Below are 19,869 nucleotides of genomic sequence, written 5' to 3'. Positions count from 1 at the left end.
ACTGTGGCCTCTGGATGGGAGCCCATAAAAGCTGCTTCGCGTCACAGCTGAAATGAGTTAGAGTGGAATCATGGCTGCTCCGCTGGGGGATGCCTGCAGCCAAGGTTCTGTCCAGTGTTACTTGCATGATAAAACAAAGATGAATGGCCGCAGTACATTACATAATGCCTTGAGGAAAGATGTAACAACTCATATATCATGTGTATGAACTCTACTGACCGTTTTCTGACAACAAGAAAAACCTCACTGTAATTTTTCATATTTCCCTGATGTTCCCTAAAAATCGCGGTTTCCTCCTTTTATGTAACCGTGGTGCTTTCAGTTCAACATCTGTGACTTTATTAAAATTACATGCAAGATGCATCTGCATTTCCTCAGACAATCCATCCCCAAAGACACATGATGAACATGTAACAAGAATCTCGGTGTGTTTGTGGGCTCTGTTGCTGATGTTAAATTCTCACACTTGAGCACTTTAGGGACTTCTTCTCCATGTTGCCTTAAAAGCTCATAGTTCAGTTTTGACCTTTAGAAAACCCAGACAACAAAATGGTTTCACCTCACGTTTAACGCTGTGACTAAATCTCCACCAACTGTAGTTAGGTTTGCTTCTTTTTTTTACAGCGAGTGTCACTTTTTTAAAAAAAAAACACAGTTTGGGTCCTTTTGGGTTGATGTGTGGTGGTTTAGCGGTTGCTGTATGAATGTATAAACTGTAAGACACATCAAAGGAAAGCAATATGTTTTTGGGGATTCAAAAACTTTAACCAGCAAATGTAATAGAAGTGTACTAGATCAGGATTTGATTGTTGAATAACTAATTAATTAATCATTCGGTCACTAAGAGTGTCCAGAGGCTTTTTAGACTCTTATACTACTATGAAATGAGACATACGCAGCTGTGTAATGAAGCTACTGAGAGGAGATCTGATCAGAATCAATTGATGGTGCAGCATGGATTAAAATATTTATCAGCTGTTGGGAGTGTTTGTCTCTCACCTCTGTGCTGTGAGCCGACGGCCATCCATCCTGCTGTCAACAGCAGAGGCTCATTAGTCAGTTACGCTGCTTTCAGCATCTATTCAGGAAACCATTCACCACGTTGCTGCACATCCCAAATTGGCCATTAGACTAATAACATTGCGCCGGCGTGCATTATCAAAACCAAGACAAATGGAGTTTGAGTATATACAGAACCTGTGATGGGGTAATGGCCCACAGAAGTCCATAAATTGCTCTTGTGAATGTCTTTTTAGAAGATGAAATGAGTTGAGCTTTGCAGACAAACCTGCTGTTTTATCTTAAATTGTCTGTGAATCATCCCTCATGTTTGTGTCAGTTAAGCTCAACATTTTTGTGCTCAGGCTTCTTGAAGAGCCGCGACCGCTCGCACCAAAAGTTCTACTCGCTGATGACCAAAACCCAGATGTTCATCCGCTTCATTGAGGAATGCTCCTTCGTCAGCGACAAAGACGCCAGTCTGGCCTTCTTTGATGACTGTGTGGACAAAGTAAGTGTGGTATTAAATAGTGTGAAACTGACGGTATGTTTATTTATTTGTTTTGGTGTAGCGGAACTCTTTCTTTGTGCTTATTTTACACTCATCTCAGTCTTCCTTCTGCTCGAGTGGTCCTCACCAGACCTCTTTGTGTTCCGCTTCCAGTAGTCTTTGCAGTTTATTGCTTCACATGTCTTCAACCAAACCTGCTTCTGTCACTTGCTCTTCTAATTTCTCCAGTTTTTCTCCCCTTCTGCCTCTGTTTGCGAACAGCTCTACAATTCAGAGCGGAGTGCAGAGAGAGCAGGCAAGGTAAGTCTGTTTGTGAGGGGAATTCTCCTTCTTTAGGCTAAAGGTCATGAGACTCGTGGTACCCCAGGTCACTTTCGGGGTCATTTGCAAGAGCAACGGTTGACAGATAGAGTTCATAGTCCTGGTAGAGCGAGTCTGTCTTGGTCTCCTAGGAGACCAAGGTCAAGGGATGTGCTGTACGCTGCCTCAGACTCAACAGACTGATAAGGCAGGCTCCTCTTAGAATGTAGCTTATCAAATGTGACCTGAGGAGCCCACAGTGTGACAGGTTAGCTTGTGTAAACACAGTGTTTAGATTACAGTATCCAATAGAATCCTTACATGTGAATAGATGAGGGAGGAGTCACCTTATGCGGGTATTTGGCAAGTCTGGTAAGGGTTTAATGTTCACCATTCAGGAAGTGGCCTTCAGAACTGGACTGACACCACACAGGTTCTCACTGGTCTTGCTTGTGCCCGTTCTCCTCAGTCGAGATCTGCGTATGTCAACCAAGTCCCCAAAACCTTCTTCTGTAATGAGATTTTCCAGCTCTCAAGAATTTCCATCACACTGTTATTCCGTCTCTTACTTAATGTACTCGTAACATTTTGTTTTCAGGTGGGTGATTTGTGTGTAGTGCAAAGTCCCGACAAAGAGTGAAATATCACAAGATCAAAATACAGGAAACAATATGTCTCCGAGACTGCTAGAAGCAAGTAGTGTGCCTGCAGACAGGCCTCCAGCTTTGTATGTAAAGTGAATAAGTTCCTTATGATCCAAACTCCATCACCTTCCCAGAACCTCCTTTTTCAATGAATATTGGAATATTCAGTGTCCACGTCAGATTTGTCTTGAGACAGTGGATGTACAGTCTCATAGAAAGTCCACGTGCAGTTTTCTGCCTTAAATTTTTCATGACTAGAGAGAGTCAGAGCTTTTAGTGCTTCAGTGATTTGTGAAGCCCTTTTTTATATCCCGTGGGTTGCTGTTCTTCACTGTGACAACATGAGGAGCCCTGGAGAGGCTGTTGGTGCATCATCTATGGTCCCCTGGGAGCATTTTGGATAGTTTGACCCCGTGTGTGCTCAGGCTTGTGTTCTTCTGTCACACTGTGTTTGTTTGCTGGAGGTTAAATTTTGTGTGTTTGCAGTTTTAAAGTCCAGGCAGTCTCTCGGTTTCCCGTTCACGTCTGTGGGTCACTGGTTTTTGCAGGTGACATTTGTAACAGACTCTGAAATAGACTTGGCTGTCCTTGGATTAAGTGTTTGTGTGTGTGTGTGTGTATGGTCTGATTGTAATTGAGACATAGTGGAAGTGAATCCATTGCCCACCGTCCACGGCCTCCCCTCCCTGTGCTCCCAGACCTACGGTGGGACCCGGGTCTCCTCTTCCTCCCCGTGTGATGATTAAATCCTCTGTCTGCTTTTCTGCACCATGTCTGGATTATATTATCTGCCCTGTGCGAGAGAAAGCAGCCCACACCAGTCAGTCCTCACACATACGTCACACTCTGCTACACACAAACACAGCAGTCACACACAGAAAGATGAGGCTAAAACGAATTGATCCCTGAGTGAAAGTAGCTCACGCAGCACAGGACAAAAAACAAACATATCATACATATAAATTAAAATTAAATAAAAAATTGTAAAAGAAAAAAAACAAACAGTAAAAGGGAAAATGGAATATAACCGACTGTGGGATTTTTTTAGTTAAATTTAAACCAGAATTTAAAAGTCCATTTGGTCTTAAACATACACCTCACAGGTATGCTCGCCTACATTTTGGGATCAGGGGTCACCACATGATACCGCATTACAGTCAGTGAGTGCACATTTAAAGGAGCAGGCTGACATTTTGGGAAATACGCCATTTTGCTTTCTTGCCGGGACAACACGCTTGTGTCTCTACGGTTAGCCTGTTAGCCTAGTTTAGCATAAAGACTGGAAGTGGGGAAACAGCTCGCCTTGCTCTGTGCAGAGGAAGCAAAACAGCAAGTTGTGGCTTTGCAGGTGGGTTTGATGGCGCCTTAGGGGTGGATGGTTGCTGGCAGTCAGTGTGGATAACTTAAAGTCACAATGTTTTGGTTGCTGTTGCAGGGTTTCTGCTGACACAGACACCACCACCACTAGAGGGTCGTAAGTGTTGATTGAAATGAATTACTTTTGTGTGAGTCTGTACATTATTTTTAAAGATCAAGATAAAATACAGTTGTTTCCGTATTAAACACCCTTCACACGTTCACCTGCAGCCATTCGGTGCCACACGGTGGATGTCTCTCTGAAGTCTCTGAAAGCTCAGAGTCTGATCCAGATGAACTGAGTCTTCTTTGGGAGACACAGACACAAGATGTTCTCGTCTCACCTGTCTGTGTTTCTCCTGATGTCTGAACTGCAGAAGCTGCTTGTCAGACAGATTGTCTCTTCATCATCACAGCTGCCTCCAGTCTCTGTGGAGCAGTGCAGGTCGGCCTGCATTAAAATTCAAAAAACGCACAACCTCGCTCATATACCCTCAGATTTAAATTACATTATACTTGTGAGCGTTGGGCGGTTGTAGACTCAGTTTATCAAGTGAGCCCAAATGTTAATCAAATGACACACAACACGATAAAGTCCAAGACGTGTTTTCATTGTCAGTCGTCCAGTTGAGTTGGCCACATCACAGCACCAACAATCAGCATCCATAAAATCACTTCACATTCCTTTCACGTCCAAAACTAATAGTTAGACTGGTCTGAAGAGAAGTGTTTTATTCAGTTGTATCTTGCTTACTTAGTTAAAGTGTGAAGTCAAATGTATAAAGTTGATATGTTGATATTCCAAATGGTTCTGAACCGAACCGTAGATTTGGCAAATCGTTGCACCCCTCTTAACTTCATCTAACTTGATGGACTTATTAGTTTTAAATCCTAAACATAGATTCTCCAGTACATACTGAGTTCTTCACGTTTTTCACAATCAATCAAACGGCTGTCCTTTCCCCCAGTTCCCCCATGTCCTTTAGCACTTCGACATGATATATGTAGTCCCTGTGATGTCTTCTGGATCTGCTCCACGGTCTCCTCCCTTGGTGGACATGTCCTGAATATCTCTATGGGGAGTCATGCAGGAAATCACCTCCAGCGACTCCTTCCAGCACTGAAGAGCTCTGGTTCTGCTCTCATGTGTTTCCAGATATCTGAGCTAATGGACTTTTAGCATTGTGGTTCAGTCTGTGCTCAGAGAAACATCACAGAACATTAATGTGAACCTTTGATGGGTTGTAGTAGACACAAGAGAGAGTTCCTTTCGCCGAGAAGGCTTTGGACTGAACCAGACACTTCAGTCTGTCGTACTTCACTGAGGCCATTATCAAATTTTAATCACTATCAGATTAACTAGACTAAATTATAAACTTTTAGCAAGTGCTTTACTTCCCTGCCGTCTGCCACTGATAGAATGATTGCCTGAGGTGCTAAAGTCTGTCATTAAGCACCTCTTAATTTATGATGCTTCCCTCTTGTGACCCTTTAGTTTTTATATCCACTATAAAGTTCAGACCTCCTGCTTTAATGTTCACTCAGGACACTGGAGGTCTTATCTGTCACCGACACGGCTGTCGTAAAATATTTGCAGTAACTCCAGATGTCAGTGATGACAGTGATAGGTGTTCTCTATCATGCTCGCTGCATTTCATTTTGCCACCAACATGTTTTTTGTTTTTTTTCTGGCACCTTGTTAATAAAACCAGAGCACTTTTCCCCACCATCGAGCAGCCTTAGCCTGTTATCTTCTGGATAAGCTTATGGTTGGAGGCGTGTTGATAGAAACTCAGATTCACACCAATTCTTTGCTCCTGCTGAGTTGTTTGCAGGCTCCTACCTGCCACTTCTCAAACACACACAGGACTGACACACGAGGCGCTACATTACTGTAGCAAGTCAGTTTTAAACATAAAGCACACTGACAACATGATGTGGTGTGACGACAAGCTGATTTTGTTAGTGTTAGATTGGGCAAATCAAACTGATTGGTGATCCAGGTGTATTAATATATCAGTCGGAGGTCCAAAGCTGGATTTGAGTCATGGAATTGTTGTAAATAAAATAAAAAGTAGTTAAAGATAAGATATATGGCAGCAGGGATCCATAAACGAGCAGGAGACTATTAATTCTTCATATAAAGATGGGTTTAATTGAGTGAGTCGACACGTTTGGACTGACTGCGTCAATCAAACCGATTGGTGAATGATCTTTGATGCTCACATTTTCTGACATTTCAGCTCTGCTTTTAGTCTGAGTCACTAATGTCAGTCAAAGTCTGTTTTTTTTTCCCCCTCATACAAACAGACCACAGCAGGACTCTGAACCTCCAGCAGTTTTACATTTACTTTAGTTCACTAAACATGAGGAGCATTGAAGACAGTTGTTAAAGAAGAGGCACAATCCAGTCAGCTAAAGAGCCACTAGCTGTACAGCTAAGCGAGCTAATGGTAGCTATAGCTACAGCCAAAGATACCTACAGCAAACAGTATAGTGAGCGACAGTTGGTGTTTGTTCTGTAAATATGCTGCCTATCTTGGAGGTCTGAACATATTTTTTTTTTACAAGTTGCTCCTTTAAAGAAAATCTTGTGCTGTTGGAGACAAATGGAGGAAATGGAGAACTGTGGTTTCAGCTTTTGCATGTGGGAATGTGTGTGTGGTGACAGAAGACAGCTGCAGAGTGTTGGTACAAAAAAACAAGATAAAGGAAAGAAAAAGGAGTGTGTGTTCACTGTAGAAATCTAGGTCACCTGCTGTCATCCTCCCTCAGCTCTCTTATACACTCACTGTGTAGAAATGCTGCTGTCACGGCGACAGATACAGAACTGTGTTCAAATTATTCTTCAGCTAAAAAACAAAACTCAGCCAAAACCTCTTATGCAAACTGACATATTTATTTCAGGGCATAAAGTCGAGACCCGTGTTGAAGTTCTCACCTGTCTAATGGGATACTCCTTACTTCCATCAGCTGTGATAGATGAAGGGTCGTGGCTCCACCACCCAAACACCTCCGCTCATGTTTATGTGTTCTGTTGTGCAGGTGGACAGCGACAGGCCGGAGGAGACCAGGCTGATAGAGATTGATGAATCCCAGCGCAGTGAGCACACAGTCTTTATCACACCTCCAGAGCTGCCTCCTCTGCCTGAGGGGGAGGAACATCCTCTGTGCTACAGGTAACAGCTGTGCTCCTGGAAGAATAAATATACATTTCTTTAACTTTTCTGTTTGATTCTCTGTGCATCTTGATGACATTTTTTTATGCTTTGGTAACATTTTACAATAAGATGTTGTCACCAGGCTTTCACACCAGAAACAAGAAAACACGTCTGACTCGCTGAATCATTTGCCAAGTCGGTGCTTTAGTCACTCAGCGGTCTGTAAACAAGTTAAATGTTGTGTATCAAGATGTGCTGTCTTTCCTCGACACCTTCCATGAGACTAACTGAAATCAAGACTCGAAAGCTAACAGCGGGAAGGAAATTGGAAAATCATAATGATACACTGAACTGAAAGCTGGTTAATTTCTTTTCTGGAATAGATGATTGAGGGCCAGCAGGAGTCCAGCTCCCTTACTGGCACCATAGACTGCTGGACTGAATGTGTCTGCAGCCATGTTTCACTTTAAATAATTTATGCCAAGACACTTTACTGAACCACTTTTGTTAAGCTCCCCTAATAATCCAGCATTTTCATAAAACTGTATTTATAATCCATATAACCTTGAAAGGAATCCTTTCACACGTGTGTTGCCAAAGTTTAAATGTTTTCACTGCGGACATGTGTGTTTGCTGTCACCGATGTGTGTGTGCTCTTTGTCAGGTACGATGGTTTCCCGGTGTTAAGTCTTGACCTGTTTGACCCCGTGGAGGGCCTGCGGACCCCCTCCTCCCGCCTCGCTGCCAGGCACAGCTGTCCCACCAGCCCTGCCCCCATGTTTAGACGCACCAAGCAGGTCAGCATAGCAGTAACTCACCATAGTCACATGATAATTTGTTGGCTGGTGGTCTTTTCCAGAATTAGCTCAAATGAGAGCAGCAGTATAAGGTGTGTTAATTATTTATGCATTTATTTGTTTGGTTTTATGTGTCAAAGCTCCAGCCAAAAAGTACTACCTCTAAAACTGTAGAAGGTTGATAGCAATTTAGACAAGTTCTTCTCAGAAAAATTGCTTTCTAAAGAGCTATGAGAGTCAGGCAGTTTTTACTTTTGACAATTCAGCATACATGAAAAGGAGCAAAGGAAATGGAAGTTCCCAGAGTAATTTGTTCTCTAATAGTGGAGAGAAAATTAATACGATTCACTGGGTCAACTGAGATGGGATGAATTTTCAGTCTAAAAGAAATGATTTCAGTGTGAAGCTTCAGACTCTGAGTCCACATATGCATGAGCCTGATTTGTGCCCACTTGTGCCTCACTCTCCTTTTTCACCCACAGGAGATCAAGTCAGCCCAGAAGATAGCAAAGAAGTACTCCTCCATCCCCCAGCTGTGGTCCAAGTGCCTGCTCCGTCACTGCTACGGCCTGTGGTTCATCTGTCTGCCAGCGTACGTGAAGGTGTGCCACTCCAAGGTGCGGGCACTTCGCACCGCCTACGACGTCCTCAGGAAGATGCAGGCGAAGAAGCTGCAGCCCCCTGACGAGGTGCGTTGACCAGCTGCCAGAAAACCACTTTGACGTTTACTCAACCAGATGCCTTGTTAGGTTTTCCTGTCCTGCACTTTTGGGGGGTTGTTGTCTCTCTGCCTGAACATCCACACGTGTACCCAAACTGTGCAGGTCTGCTACCGGGTGCTGATGCAGCTCTGTGGGCAGTACGGCCAGCCTGTTCTGGCTGTCAGGGTCCTCTTTGAGATGAAAAAGGCCGGAGTCCACCCCAATGCCATTACTTATGGCTACTACAACAAGGTACAGTACGAGATGAAGCCAGAGGTCGCTATGTGTGATTGATAAAGTCGTGAGATGCCAGTGTGCCAGTAAAGGAAGTTTCTTTAATTTATGTTGTAAGATTACACCCCAAGTCATGGGTTTTGATGGCAGGATATTCTTTAAACTGCTCCCATTTACACCTTTGCTTAGGAGCAAAAGTGATGTTGGATTTAAAGTTTGACAAAGGATGCAGCTCACGAATACCCACCCAGCCGAGTGTGTCACACATGCATGAATAGAAATATATCAGCACTGCAGCATACTGTCACCGAATGCTGTGGTGTTCCCGATGTGGGCGCGTTGAGAACATTTTGCTGATTCTGCTGGAAGTTTGATGAATGTGTGAACACACACATGGCAGCCAAATGTCCAACAAATCCCTGGAAAGGCCGTCCAATGGGATAGTCCCATCAGCTGTTATAGATGAAGACACGAGCAGAGTCGCAGCAGTAAAGTACAGTGAAAGCCAGGAGAATTGGCCGTTGAACAGTAGCCAATCAGACGCTTCGTGCTCATAGTATAGCAACAGTCGATTATGTGAGGAAAATATATGAACACACTGCAACAACACAAGTAGCCTATGTCACATGCGTGTCCCATCAGATGGGATTAAATGGGATTAAATAAATAAATATGTTATGTCCTAAATTACATGAAATATTTAAAATGGCCTTGAAAGACACCGACTGAATGCAGTTTTTTTCAAGTATAAGTGATACGCTGGCTACATTAGAAGACTGCGCAATGGCTCATGAAGGAGGCTTGTTGCAGCATAGATGTTGATTGTATATTCATGATTCACAATGGGGTCCAAATTATTACTCCACTGTGTTGCTCCGCTGCTCCATCACTGAAATTCATTCCTCTCTGGTTGGCACTTACAAGGCAGAGACACTTCATCACAGTAATGCCTCAGCTAACACTCAGCTTTTAGATAAAAATAAACATTGTTGACATTTGCAGTTTCCCACCAAGGTTGTACCGTGTCGCGTGTGATCACACTCAGGTGTCAGGATGAATCGTGACTCTGTTGTCACAACCCGTCCCTGATCTGGCAACCCAGGCAGTAAAAAAGTAAATTGGATGATGTGGGAGTTGGCCAACAGGAGACAAGGCCGCAGTAAAGGTTACTTCACTGTGGAGCCGGACGATAAAGCCAACTCAATACAAGTTGTGGTAAAATTTATCTCGATTACGATGATAAACATTTTTGACTCCGTATGGATGCATTTGACGGTGAATAACACAGCGGAAATGACAGCACGCAGTCGGACTCCTGAAATGAAAGATGTCGCTCACTGAAATCATACATGTTTATTTCACCAAGAAATACACTTAATACATTTTATTAAGTTCCTTCAAAGTCTTGACTACATAAAACATACAACCACAAGGTCGTAATTCTTGTGTTTTCCCGTTCATGCTTCTTTTGCTGTTTGAACTCTAAGGGATAGGAAAGAGGAAGCTAAATCTTTTGCCTTTTTAATTAATTCTGGCAGTAAATTCAGTTGTATTTGTTGCACACAAGATGGGACTGAATATGTTTTGGCCTGCTTTGTAAAATACCTGAACTAAGTAAGTAAGTAAAATGATCAAAAGCTCCAGAAAAAAACTAAGCTGAAAATAATATTAACTCCAGTTGAATATGGGTTTTTTTACATACAGACTGTGTAAACCAGTCAGAGCACATCAGGGAATTTTGCACAGAATTTATTTCACGTTTTTCATACCATTTTGCTCCATTGGATGTCAGTTTTCAGACTCATAAAAGTGGAAAACCACACAGTTCAGTCCTGCAGAGGAAACAAACAGGAAACCAACAAGTGTCAACATCATTCAGTCAAGACAGACTCGGTCAGGAAAAGTCATGGGCTTTCACGTCACAGCAGGAAAATTTGAACATCTTTCTCTTTTTCATTAGCTTTGGGTTGTTGTCTATAAAAACAACGGTCTGTTTGGATGACTCGCGCCACAAAGAATTTTTCTTTTGCACAGGAGACCAACCAACGTACAGGTTGAGCAAGATGTCACTTTGGTAACAGCCATTTAATTAAAGAAAGACGGCTAATATTACTTTACTGGTCCAACAGCAAGGGGGAAGGGGGGGGAGGGTCCAGCTCAGCTTCTGCCTTACAGCCTTTTATTTAGCATAAAAACCGGATTCTGCCAGCCTCCTCTGTCAAAGCCACCAGGCTCCTGGACATGTAAACACATTTTAAGTAGCACCTTTACAAACGCTTTCTCTTTGCATAACACAGAGTGGGACTGTGGCCGGATTGCTGTGCTTTAGTTGTGGGAACATCTCCAGGCCTCATTCCACCTGGCCCAGTGCTGAGAGCCTTCACACAGGAGCAGGCAGCATAATAAAGCCAGCGCTGCTCAGTGTCATAGCAGCCGTGTTTCTCTCGGGGGGCTTCTGAAGTGTATTTTAGGAGCAGACAGAGACTGTCGAACGTGACTTGGCCACCAACAGCTGCAGCGCCTTTCCTTTTCCTTTTCTGATGTCGAGTGTGACTGTGGATCTAATGCCACTTCAGTTAGCTCCTTTGATGAAAAATTCATCCCTGCTTATTTTATATGGAACAGGACTGGTTCAGTTTTAGTTCGCTGGCTTCAAAATGTTGAGTTGAAACTGACTGAATGAGATTTTTTGCAGATGCAATATTCTCACAATATTCAGGCTCCTCGTGTTCAGTGATATATTTAATAGATGAATATAAGAACATTTCACAGTGGAAGATATTTGAAATAAGGAAAAAAAAAAAATCCATATTCTTGAATTAAAAATGAAACGACTCCGATGGGAAAATGTGATCAGAGGACTTTCAAAGTAACGTAGCAGCAACATCATCTTATCTTGTCCTGCATCTCTTCTGTCTCCGTCTTCCCGGTGTCCAGGCGGTGTTGGAGAGCACGTGGCCCTCCAGCACCAGGGGAGGTTACTTCCTGTGGATGAAGCTGAGGAACGTCGTTCTCGGGGTGGCGCAGTTCCGACGGGCGCTACGACGGCACGCTCCCCTCACCCAGAGCCCCCTGTCAGGTAACTGCCATCGGTGACGCGTGTTCTTTGTTGTTTTCACTAAACAGACTGAGAAAGTGCTGCATTCAGAGCCAGAGCAACTGTCCACACCACAGACGGCCACCAGAGTCAGTTGTGAGCGTAATGAAGGGACTGCAGATACAACTCACTCAAAGCAGAGAGGGTTCGAAGGTCGGATTTTACTTAATTACATCAGCGTGGTTTGTTTGTCAACCTTCATGCTGCTTGTCTACATGAGAGCAAAGGTACAAACAAATCCCAGAACCTGTTGGAGCTTTACCTTCTCTGGTGTACACACCGGTTAAGAAGGCAAAAATTTAAAAACTTATCCAGGAAAGTGGAGTTATACAAGGGAAAAAGTTAGATGATTTGAATAAATCTTGCAGTGTAGCTAACGATAATTAGTTATTAAATATAATCTAAGCAGACGCTCAAAGACTTACAGAACAAACTGAAGGATCACGACATTATGAACAGTACAAATGCAGTCTCAGACAGTCGCATCCATCGATCTGAAGATCGGAACAGAAAAAGTCACTTGTGTCAGCTGTGATGAGTGACCAGCAGAGTTAGAAGGTGAACTGCCTCAACATGTGTGATTTATCTCCCCTGCATGCCAGTGAACACCTGTACACCCGGTACACGCTAATCCCCGTACTGCTAATCCCTGCTTTTTTAAGATACTCCCTGTTACCAGTCGCTTGCATTGTGTTCCTGAATGCTCCCCTTATCTGAGCTCAGTGGTGACTCAGCCTGAACGAGACAAATGTTCCTGTAAAACACACTCATCCTAAGCCTCTCCTGGAGATGACCATATCGTATGGGGAAAAGTAGAGGCAATGCTCTGCAGCAGTTCATTTCAGTTAGTTATGTTGAATTCATGAGCACTTGTTGAGGAATTTTCTTGAAAGAAGTGCTTTTTTCCCTTTATTATTGGAAACTATTGTGTGATTTCTTGTCGAAACTTTAGGTTTGGGCAGGGTACTTGGAATTAATTGATTGTAAGTGTGCTGTAACTGAGTCAGTCTTTCCCTGTAATTAGTACCAATTTGCCTGTAAGTATTCCTTGTGTTTACCATTCGACATCAGTTCCCCTCCATTAAATTACAGGACCCATTAATAAATAAACCACAGAATGAGACCCAGTCAAAATACCTTTTTAAAAACTGCAAACAGGCACATTGGGACGTTTGTCACCAGCCTATCAGTACCAAAGTAAGATTAAAAGACATAAGATACAACAGTGGAGCCCCTGTGGAGCAGAACTGGCGCCCGGCTTCCTTTAACGCCTTGTTGTCTTTGGGCAGATGGCAGCGACCTGGACGCTGTGAGTCACGGCAGCCTGGATAGCTCTGCCGACACTAACCTGGCCGACTCCGTCAAAGTAGACCCCACTGATGATAGATCTAGCACAGGTACACTCAACATGGCTGCTGCTTGACTCTGTCTTTCACAGGCAGCCATCTTGTTCTACATCTTTTTCCTCTCTGTCAATGACACTTTTTATCCTCCTTCCTCATCTGTCCCGCTCACCGACCGGCCTCTTCCCCTTCCCCCCCAACCTCCACCTCCACCTCCTTACCTCCGCTGCCCGTTTTTCCACCTTCCTTTCGTCCCCGTTGTCCATCCGTGTCTCTCCCTGGTTTTGCGGCTGTGGTTTCTGCTCTGCTCTGTCCCTAACCCCGCCCCTCTCTCTGGCCCTGCCTGTGTTGCCCTTGCATGCAGCCGGCCGTGGGGGCGGCAGCGTGGGCGCCAGGGCCCCGGTGGCCCACTCCCACTGGGGGGGCTCTGAGCTCAGAGAAGCCACCCTCCACCCAGGTAAACCTCTCTGTCAGCATGTCTCTCACATAATTTTCTGTCTCATCTTCCAACTTTTTTTTTAATTTTCTGACTCCTTCGGCCCTTCTTTGTGTCTCTTCGTCTCGGTGGTGGCGCCTCCTCTTCCTTTCCTCCACTGTGTCATCTCTCTATCCGGCACATCACTGTCTGCAGCTCCTCTCTCGCTCATCTCTCCTTTCGTTCTTGTTCTCTCGCTCCTCGCTTCACCACCGAGTGATTTGTCATTGTCGAACGTGGCGAGCAATTACCCAGAGGCACATTCTTTTTGATTACGGAAATAATTTTAATCATGGAGATGGCACCTCTGCAGGAGACGTTGCCCTCTGTGGAGAAAATCTGGGAGGGAGGCACAGCTCACAGCACAGCAGGAGGAGAGGACCTCGATGTGCAGCTCATTGATTGTTACAGTCCTGAAATGACTTTTGTCACTTGTCATCAGTTGCGATTTGCTCCATACTGTATTGCTGCCGAGCTGTGCAGCCTCTTGTTTTATTGAGAGATGCCGACCAGAGAGGTTCATGGGAAAGATGAGAGAGGAGGATGAACCCAGCGAAGTTTTAGAGACATATGGAAGAATCAGCCTTGAGTGAACGCAGGTTTTTTTTTTTCTTTACCATCAAGTCTTTGAGTTCATTGTTCATTAGCAGCTGTGAGACTGCTGTCGTTTCCTGACAGTAAGTGTAGATCTCTGCATGCCCTGAGGAGGATTCTTCTGTTCAGCACAGCTTAGCTGCCTTCCCTCCTCTCCCTGCAGCAGTGCTGCGCCTCTCAGAATTGAGGGGATGAAAGGGGAAAAATGCTGATCTGTTTTTTTTTCTCTTTAATCACAGTTCAGTTACTTCTTTTTTAAACCATAAAATGAACTTTGCCGTCAAACCTGAACAGTTTGCTCAGTGTTAGGAGTGATGTGTTACTGAGGAGCAGCTATTTTGGAAGAAGAGTTCTTGTCTTGAGTCGTTCCTCTGCGTAGACTTTCCATACGTCGTGTTGCATATTTCTGTGATCTTGTGGTTTGATGTCAGAGACTTCAGACTGTGTCCCCCTCATCTAATTTCACGTGTCTTTCTGTCCGTCCTTCAGGAGATCAATCAGATTTGGGTTATAACTCGCTGTCCAAAGAGGAGGTTCGGAGAGGAGACCCCGGTGCACAGGACTCTGCCCCCGACAAAGACGACAAGAAGGAGAGCGACTGCAGCTCCTGTCAGTAGTCTGTCTGATCTCATATCACCTGATATTTCTGTCTACTGTACCTTCTAAAAAAATAAAGATAACTTGGCAGCTTCGCAGCCACACGGGATTTCCCTTTCCTCTGCCTTGATCTTTGTCTCCTCCAGAGATGATTAATTCATTCTGGTTTCTCACCATCAAAGCTTTTCAGTCGTGTGTTGTTCTTTAAGAACAGTACAATTTGTCAAGCTGTGCACATAGTAAAAAAAAACAAAGCAAAAAACCCTGATTTTAAATCGTAATGTCTGTGTTTGTAGTGTCAGAGACAGAGAGCGCCAAAGGAAGCAAAGACTGCCTCCCTCAGCTGGACACGGAGGTCCACTCGTCCTTCAGATCCCGAGGCATTGTTCGCGGCAGTTGTCCGTACGACGATTCATCCTGTAAGCCGAAGAGCTCCAACAGCGCAGGTGAAGAAGAAAGCTTAAATAGCCTCAGCAGTTTTGCAAAGTGGGGTGAGACGCTGCGAAGGTTTTCCTCCACTTTGAATTTCAATTTCAAAGTGTTCTTTTATGATATCCTCAATATTCCTCAACATAGAAACAGAGGCCTTCAGTTTTGAGTATTTTAATACCCATGAGCCTCAGCTGCTGTTGCTATGGAGCGGAAGGCACAAGTGGAAAGACTCAGAGCTCAAGCATTTTAAGACCACCACGCCATTTTCAGAATGATTGTAGCTGGTGAATACCTCATTTCCACAAAGCCTTATCTTTACCTTCCAACAGAATGCAACAGAAAGCTCACAGTGCATCGTCACCTCGCGTTGTCTGTGCAGAAATTGAACTTTAACTTCTGGTACTGTGGATGGCTAAAATAACTCCTCATGTCACCTGTCCTCCCCCAGGCCATGTTGCAGGGCTCCTCTTCACTTCCTCCCTGGATGAGATCGGTGAGATCCAGAACAACAGTTTGCTCAGGAGACATAAGAGCGCTCTGGAGGAGGTGGTGAGCAGCGTCAGCAGCGGCTCGACTCTTGACTGGCAGGGCGTGAGGGGCCGCCGGCTGAGCGGCGACACCGTGGGCAGCGGCGGCAGCGGCACCACTGTCCTTGGTCTTGGTATGAGCCAGGGTGAGATGGACCCAGATAAGATCGCAGGACACCTCGGTGCAGATGTCAAAATTCTCTCTGGTGCCAACTTCAGTAAGCATCAGAGGCCTCGTTCGCTGGCTCTGGGTGGGTTGGAGGGGACGGCTGCTAAGGCAGGCACTGCCAGAAGTTGTGATCACAAGGAGGAGGAAGAGGAGACAGAGGTGCAGGACTCTAGTGATGAGGACAGAAGTAATACAGAGGCCATTTTTGATTTGGAGGATCTGGATTTAGACAAACCTGCCAGCATGGTCAGCTCTCACAGAACCAACAGATCTCATAAGAAGCCTGTTGAACGCAGTGCGAGCTACAGTGGCACAAACACTGAGACGCCCAGAGGAGCTGTGAAGCGCACAGGCATTGAGACGGGCTACGACCCCCTGTCCCTGCTGGCAGCAGAGTCACAGTCGGAGCAGGGAGGCGAGGTTCGGTACTCAGAGGGGGATGAGGCCAGCACGCCGAGTGCCCGTAGGCACCTGGCCAGGGAGATAGAGCTCTATATGAACCACATGGGCAGCCCGCTGAGCAGCCGCACACCTAGTCTGGACCTGCAGGACCCGGCTAGCCCCCTCCTCCTCCACCCCTCCTCACTCTCTGGCCCCCGCCGTGCCAGCCTGCCCTACAGCTCCCCTCTCAAGACGGATGGAGTACCACGCTCCCGCACATTCCACCCGCCCTCGCCCTCTGAAACCATCTCACGCCAACGTCTGTGGTCGTCGCCTCCCTGTCGCAGCTCCAGCACCACCCCCAGCCCCAGCCCTCGACCCAGCCCGTACAGGGAGAGGACAGACAGGATGAGTCTGGCGTCTCCTTCACCCTCCTCCTCCTCTTTCGCTCTGGACACTCTGCTCACACCAACGCTCGATGTCTTCAAGACGAGTGTGGTCTCTGCGGGGAAGGGCGTGGCGGAGAAGGCGAGCCGCTGGTACTCCCGTTTGGCCACGTACACCACACCTACCAAGGTACTCAGGGATCTGGTCAAAGTTAACTTGTTGTTATGTGGTACAGCAAAGCCCCAGTACTTTAAGAGTCTGAGGTGGGAATCTTATAGTTGTTTTATTTATATAGAAATATTGACCTGATTATTAGCCTGTATGATATATTTTAACTGGAAAAAATGAGGCATCTTAATCTATCGGTGCTGAGCTCCCTAAAGAGGGAGAGCTGCTGCCATCTAGTGGCCTTTTGAGTGTAGTCTGCTGTTATTTTTTTACAGTCACTAATCCGTAGTCTGTCAGAGCTCTCGTCCGACTGTGGGCTCACTGTAGCTTCTAATACTTTAACTGGCAGCACAGTTTGTGGGTTTGCTAAACTGCACCGTACCTTAGATAATGATTCATCGGCTAATTGATAAGTCCATCAACAGAAAAGTAATCACCAGCTATTTGAATTTTTCTTGCAAAAATGGCAGAAAATTCTGGCTTCAGCCTTTCAGATTGAGAGATGGAAATTTCTTGCTTTTGACAGAGCAAGAAATTTAAAGAAATCGACTTGAACTGCAACATTTTATAGACCAATCGATTAATCTAGATAATAATCAGTTGATTAATTGATAATGAACATAATGAAAATATATACGTTACGTGTGACTGATTAAGTTTATGGGTCAGATTCATATGCCTGCGGATGTCAGTAGAACATCTGATGTTATTTGTACCCCACGCGAGCAGTCTGTCAGTCCGTGCTGAACTTGACCTGCTGCTTTTAGACGCCTGTGCAGTCCATGACCGCAGTAACCCGTCCGACTCTGTCGCTCACGCAGGATGGCCACAGTGACCGCCTGAGTGTGTCCTCCCTCGGTGTTGGAGATCCAGACTGCTCCTCCCTGCTGGATGAGGAGGACTGTGGGGAGTCGGAGAGCTCTGTGATCTCTCCGCAGAGGAACGGCCCCACGGGGCCCCGCAGGAGCCCCAGACGCAGCCCCCTCCGCAGCACTCTGGAGAGCCCCACCGTGGCCTCCAGCCTTGGGAGACCCACATCCCTGCTGCCTGGTAAGAGCACCCGCTGCTCGAGTGACAAGTGAACTGACCGCTGAAGGAATATTGAAAGGTTTACTTGTTGGTTTCTGATATGAGATTCCAAAATGATTTAACCTGTGACCCATCCATCTGTTGAAGACAGACTTCGTATCGTCACGTTTCCATTTTTCGTACTCCTGCAGGATGCGTCCTTGCACCTCCTGGCTTCCCTCTGCCGGACAAGTCAGACCTCAGCTCGTCGCGTTACACCAGCAACACCAGCATCTTCAACAACTACGCCATGGAGGTAAAACCACGAGGTGGAAATTCAGCGAGTGCATGACAGTAGATAAAGACCAGATTCAGAAGTCAGGAAACCAGAAGTAATTCTTACTATCAAACTGTTTTCTTGGCTTTCATTTGTCACTTAATAAGACTCCCCCTCAGCAGAAGATTTCTTTATGTTTGTACATGTGGCTACAACAGTTCAAACTCACCGTAAGATGAACCTGAGGGCACAGCAGCAGGCTGTATGTTGGTGATCTCCACAGTCTCTGGTCTGTAAGCTCACCTGCCTCTGCGTTCCAGCTGCTGATCTCCAGCTGTTCTCGCTGTAAGACGTGTGACTGCCTGGTGTACGACGAGGAGATCATGGCCGGCTGGACGGCAGACGACTCCAACCTGAACACCACCTGCCCCTTCTGTGGAAACCCCTTCCTGCCCTTCCTCAACGTGGAGATCAGGGACATGCGAGGAGCCGGCAGGTACACGGTGACGCCTTTGTGCCGTAAAACAAGAATTCTGCTACAGGCATATAATCAAGCTTTTTCAGAGGAATTTTGGAATTATATTGTACCTTTATATAATCCTTTTCAAGATCAAATGTTTAATTATTACACTTTAGTTTTCGCTGGATGGAAACGTTCTTGTCATCATCCTCAGTCTTTTTGTTACCACGTCGTCATCTTTTTCCAGCTTCTGATTCGTCCGTCTCATGAAATCGGTTACCTTGGCTTGATTTTCCTGCATGCAAACATTATCTTCCCTCCACTCCGCAGGCTCTTCCTGAAGGGCAGCCCGTCGGTGGATGAGGCCACGACCTCATCGTACTCGGCCTCCACGGGTTTGGACACGGGGACGTCCACCTTGTCCACGCCCTGTCCTACGACGGCCGTCTCCCCTCCGTCCCCTGTGGTTGGTGTCCAGGAGTGTTCAGGGAGTGGAAGGTACGTCACACTCTTTGTTTATTTGTAAGCTTATCCTGAAATCAGTTTGTTTTGTTTGTTTGTAATTGATTTTCTGTTTTATTTAATACATTTAAAAATAAGCGAGCTTGTCAGACCTTACATGTTTGAATCTCCCTGCACTCCTCAGTTTTCTCGTCAGCCAAACATTTAATTTCCTCTGCCGCGTTTCTGCACGTGTGGCATCAAAATTTGAGAAGTTGAGGGAAAGTTGAGGAACTAATTTTTTCAGATTGATTAATTAATAACACCACATAAATGACTTCTCTGTCATGGTTCAAGGTCAAACCACATGTGGAAATCAGAATGAGGAGTTATGAGGTTTGAATATTATTTTGTTTATTTTTATTTCTGATACAGAATGAGATACAGAAAATACAATCTCTGATCACAATGTTCCAGCTGTCTTGAGCTGCTTGTTTGTTTTATTTTTGTTTTATTTATTTTACTGTTTATCAACCAAACAATCTTCGTGGTTAATATGTTCTGTGCACACAAAGTAACTTACTGGTTAATCAGATTAACAAATTAGCTTTTAAACTAGATTAAGACCAAAATATATTCATATCCCTTTTAAATGTCAGCAGGACATGGATGTTTAGCTTGTTAGTAGGCATGAGGTTTGATGGGAAGGAGGCAGGGAGGATTAAATACAAGCAGAAAGCAGTTTGTCTGATTAAACAGTACGTTTGAAGTAGGAAGCTACTGTAGCTGCAGCCACATGATCCCATCTGC

General features: G+C 45.1%; 1 protein-coding gene across 10 annotated transcripts in view; it reads left to right on the top strand.

Annotated features, from left to right (window-relative positions):
- LOC124062535 (C-myc promoter-binding protein-like) overlaps positions 1-19,869 on the top strand; it is a 59,709-nt gene that overhangs the window by 31,502 nt on the left and 8,338 nt on the right. For 6 of the 10 annotated variants that reach the window (XM_046395434.1, XM_046395367.1, XM_046395376.1 and 3 more), the window contains 15 exons: positions 1,365-1,510; positions 1,772-1,810; positions 6,856-6,989; positions 7,636-7,768; positions 8,251-8,457; positions 8,593-8,721; positions 11,641-11,782; positions 13,090-13,197; positions 14,702-14,821; positions 15,106-15,255; positions 15,690-16,894; positions 17,695-17,923; positions 18,094-18,197; positions 18,479-18,654; positions 18,949-19,116. In XM_046395434.1, coding sequence (XP_046251390.1) covers positions 1,365-1,510; positions 1,772-1,810; positions 6,856-6,989; positions 7,636-7,768; positions 8,251-8,457; positions 8,593-8,721; positions 11,641-11,782; positions 13,090-13,197; positions 14,702-14,821; positions 15,106-15,255; positions 15,690-16,894; positions 17,695-17,923; positions 18,094-18,197; positions 18,479-18,654; positions 18,949-19,116 — 3,190 coding nt within the window. The remainder of the gene's footprint in view (positions 1-1,364; positions 1,511-1,771; positions 1,811-6,855; positions 6,990-7,635; positions 7,769-8,250; positions 8,458-8,592; positions 8,722-11,640; positions 11,783-13,089; positions 13,198-14,701; positions 14,822-15,105; positions 15,256-15,689; positions 16,895-17,694; positions 17,924-18,093; positions 18,198-18,478; positions 18,655-18,948; positions 19,117-19,869) is intronic. The other 4 variants (XM_046395406.1, XM_046395417.1, XM_046395397.1 and 1 more) reach the window with 4 other exon arrangements.

Source organism: Scatophagus argus, chromosome 1 (assembly GCF_020382885.2).
Source record: "Scatophagus argus isolate fScaArg1 chromosome 1, fScaArg1.pri, whole genome shotgun sequence".
Classification (NCBI taxonomy): domain Eukaryota; kingdom Metazoa; phylum Chordata; class Actinopteri; family Scatophagidae; genus Scatophagus; species Scatophagus argus.
Note: the sequence above shows the minus strand (reverse complement) of the source record. Positions and strands in the feature narration are given on the sequence as shown.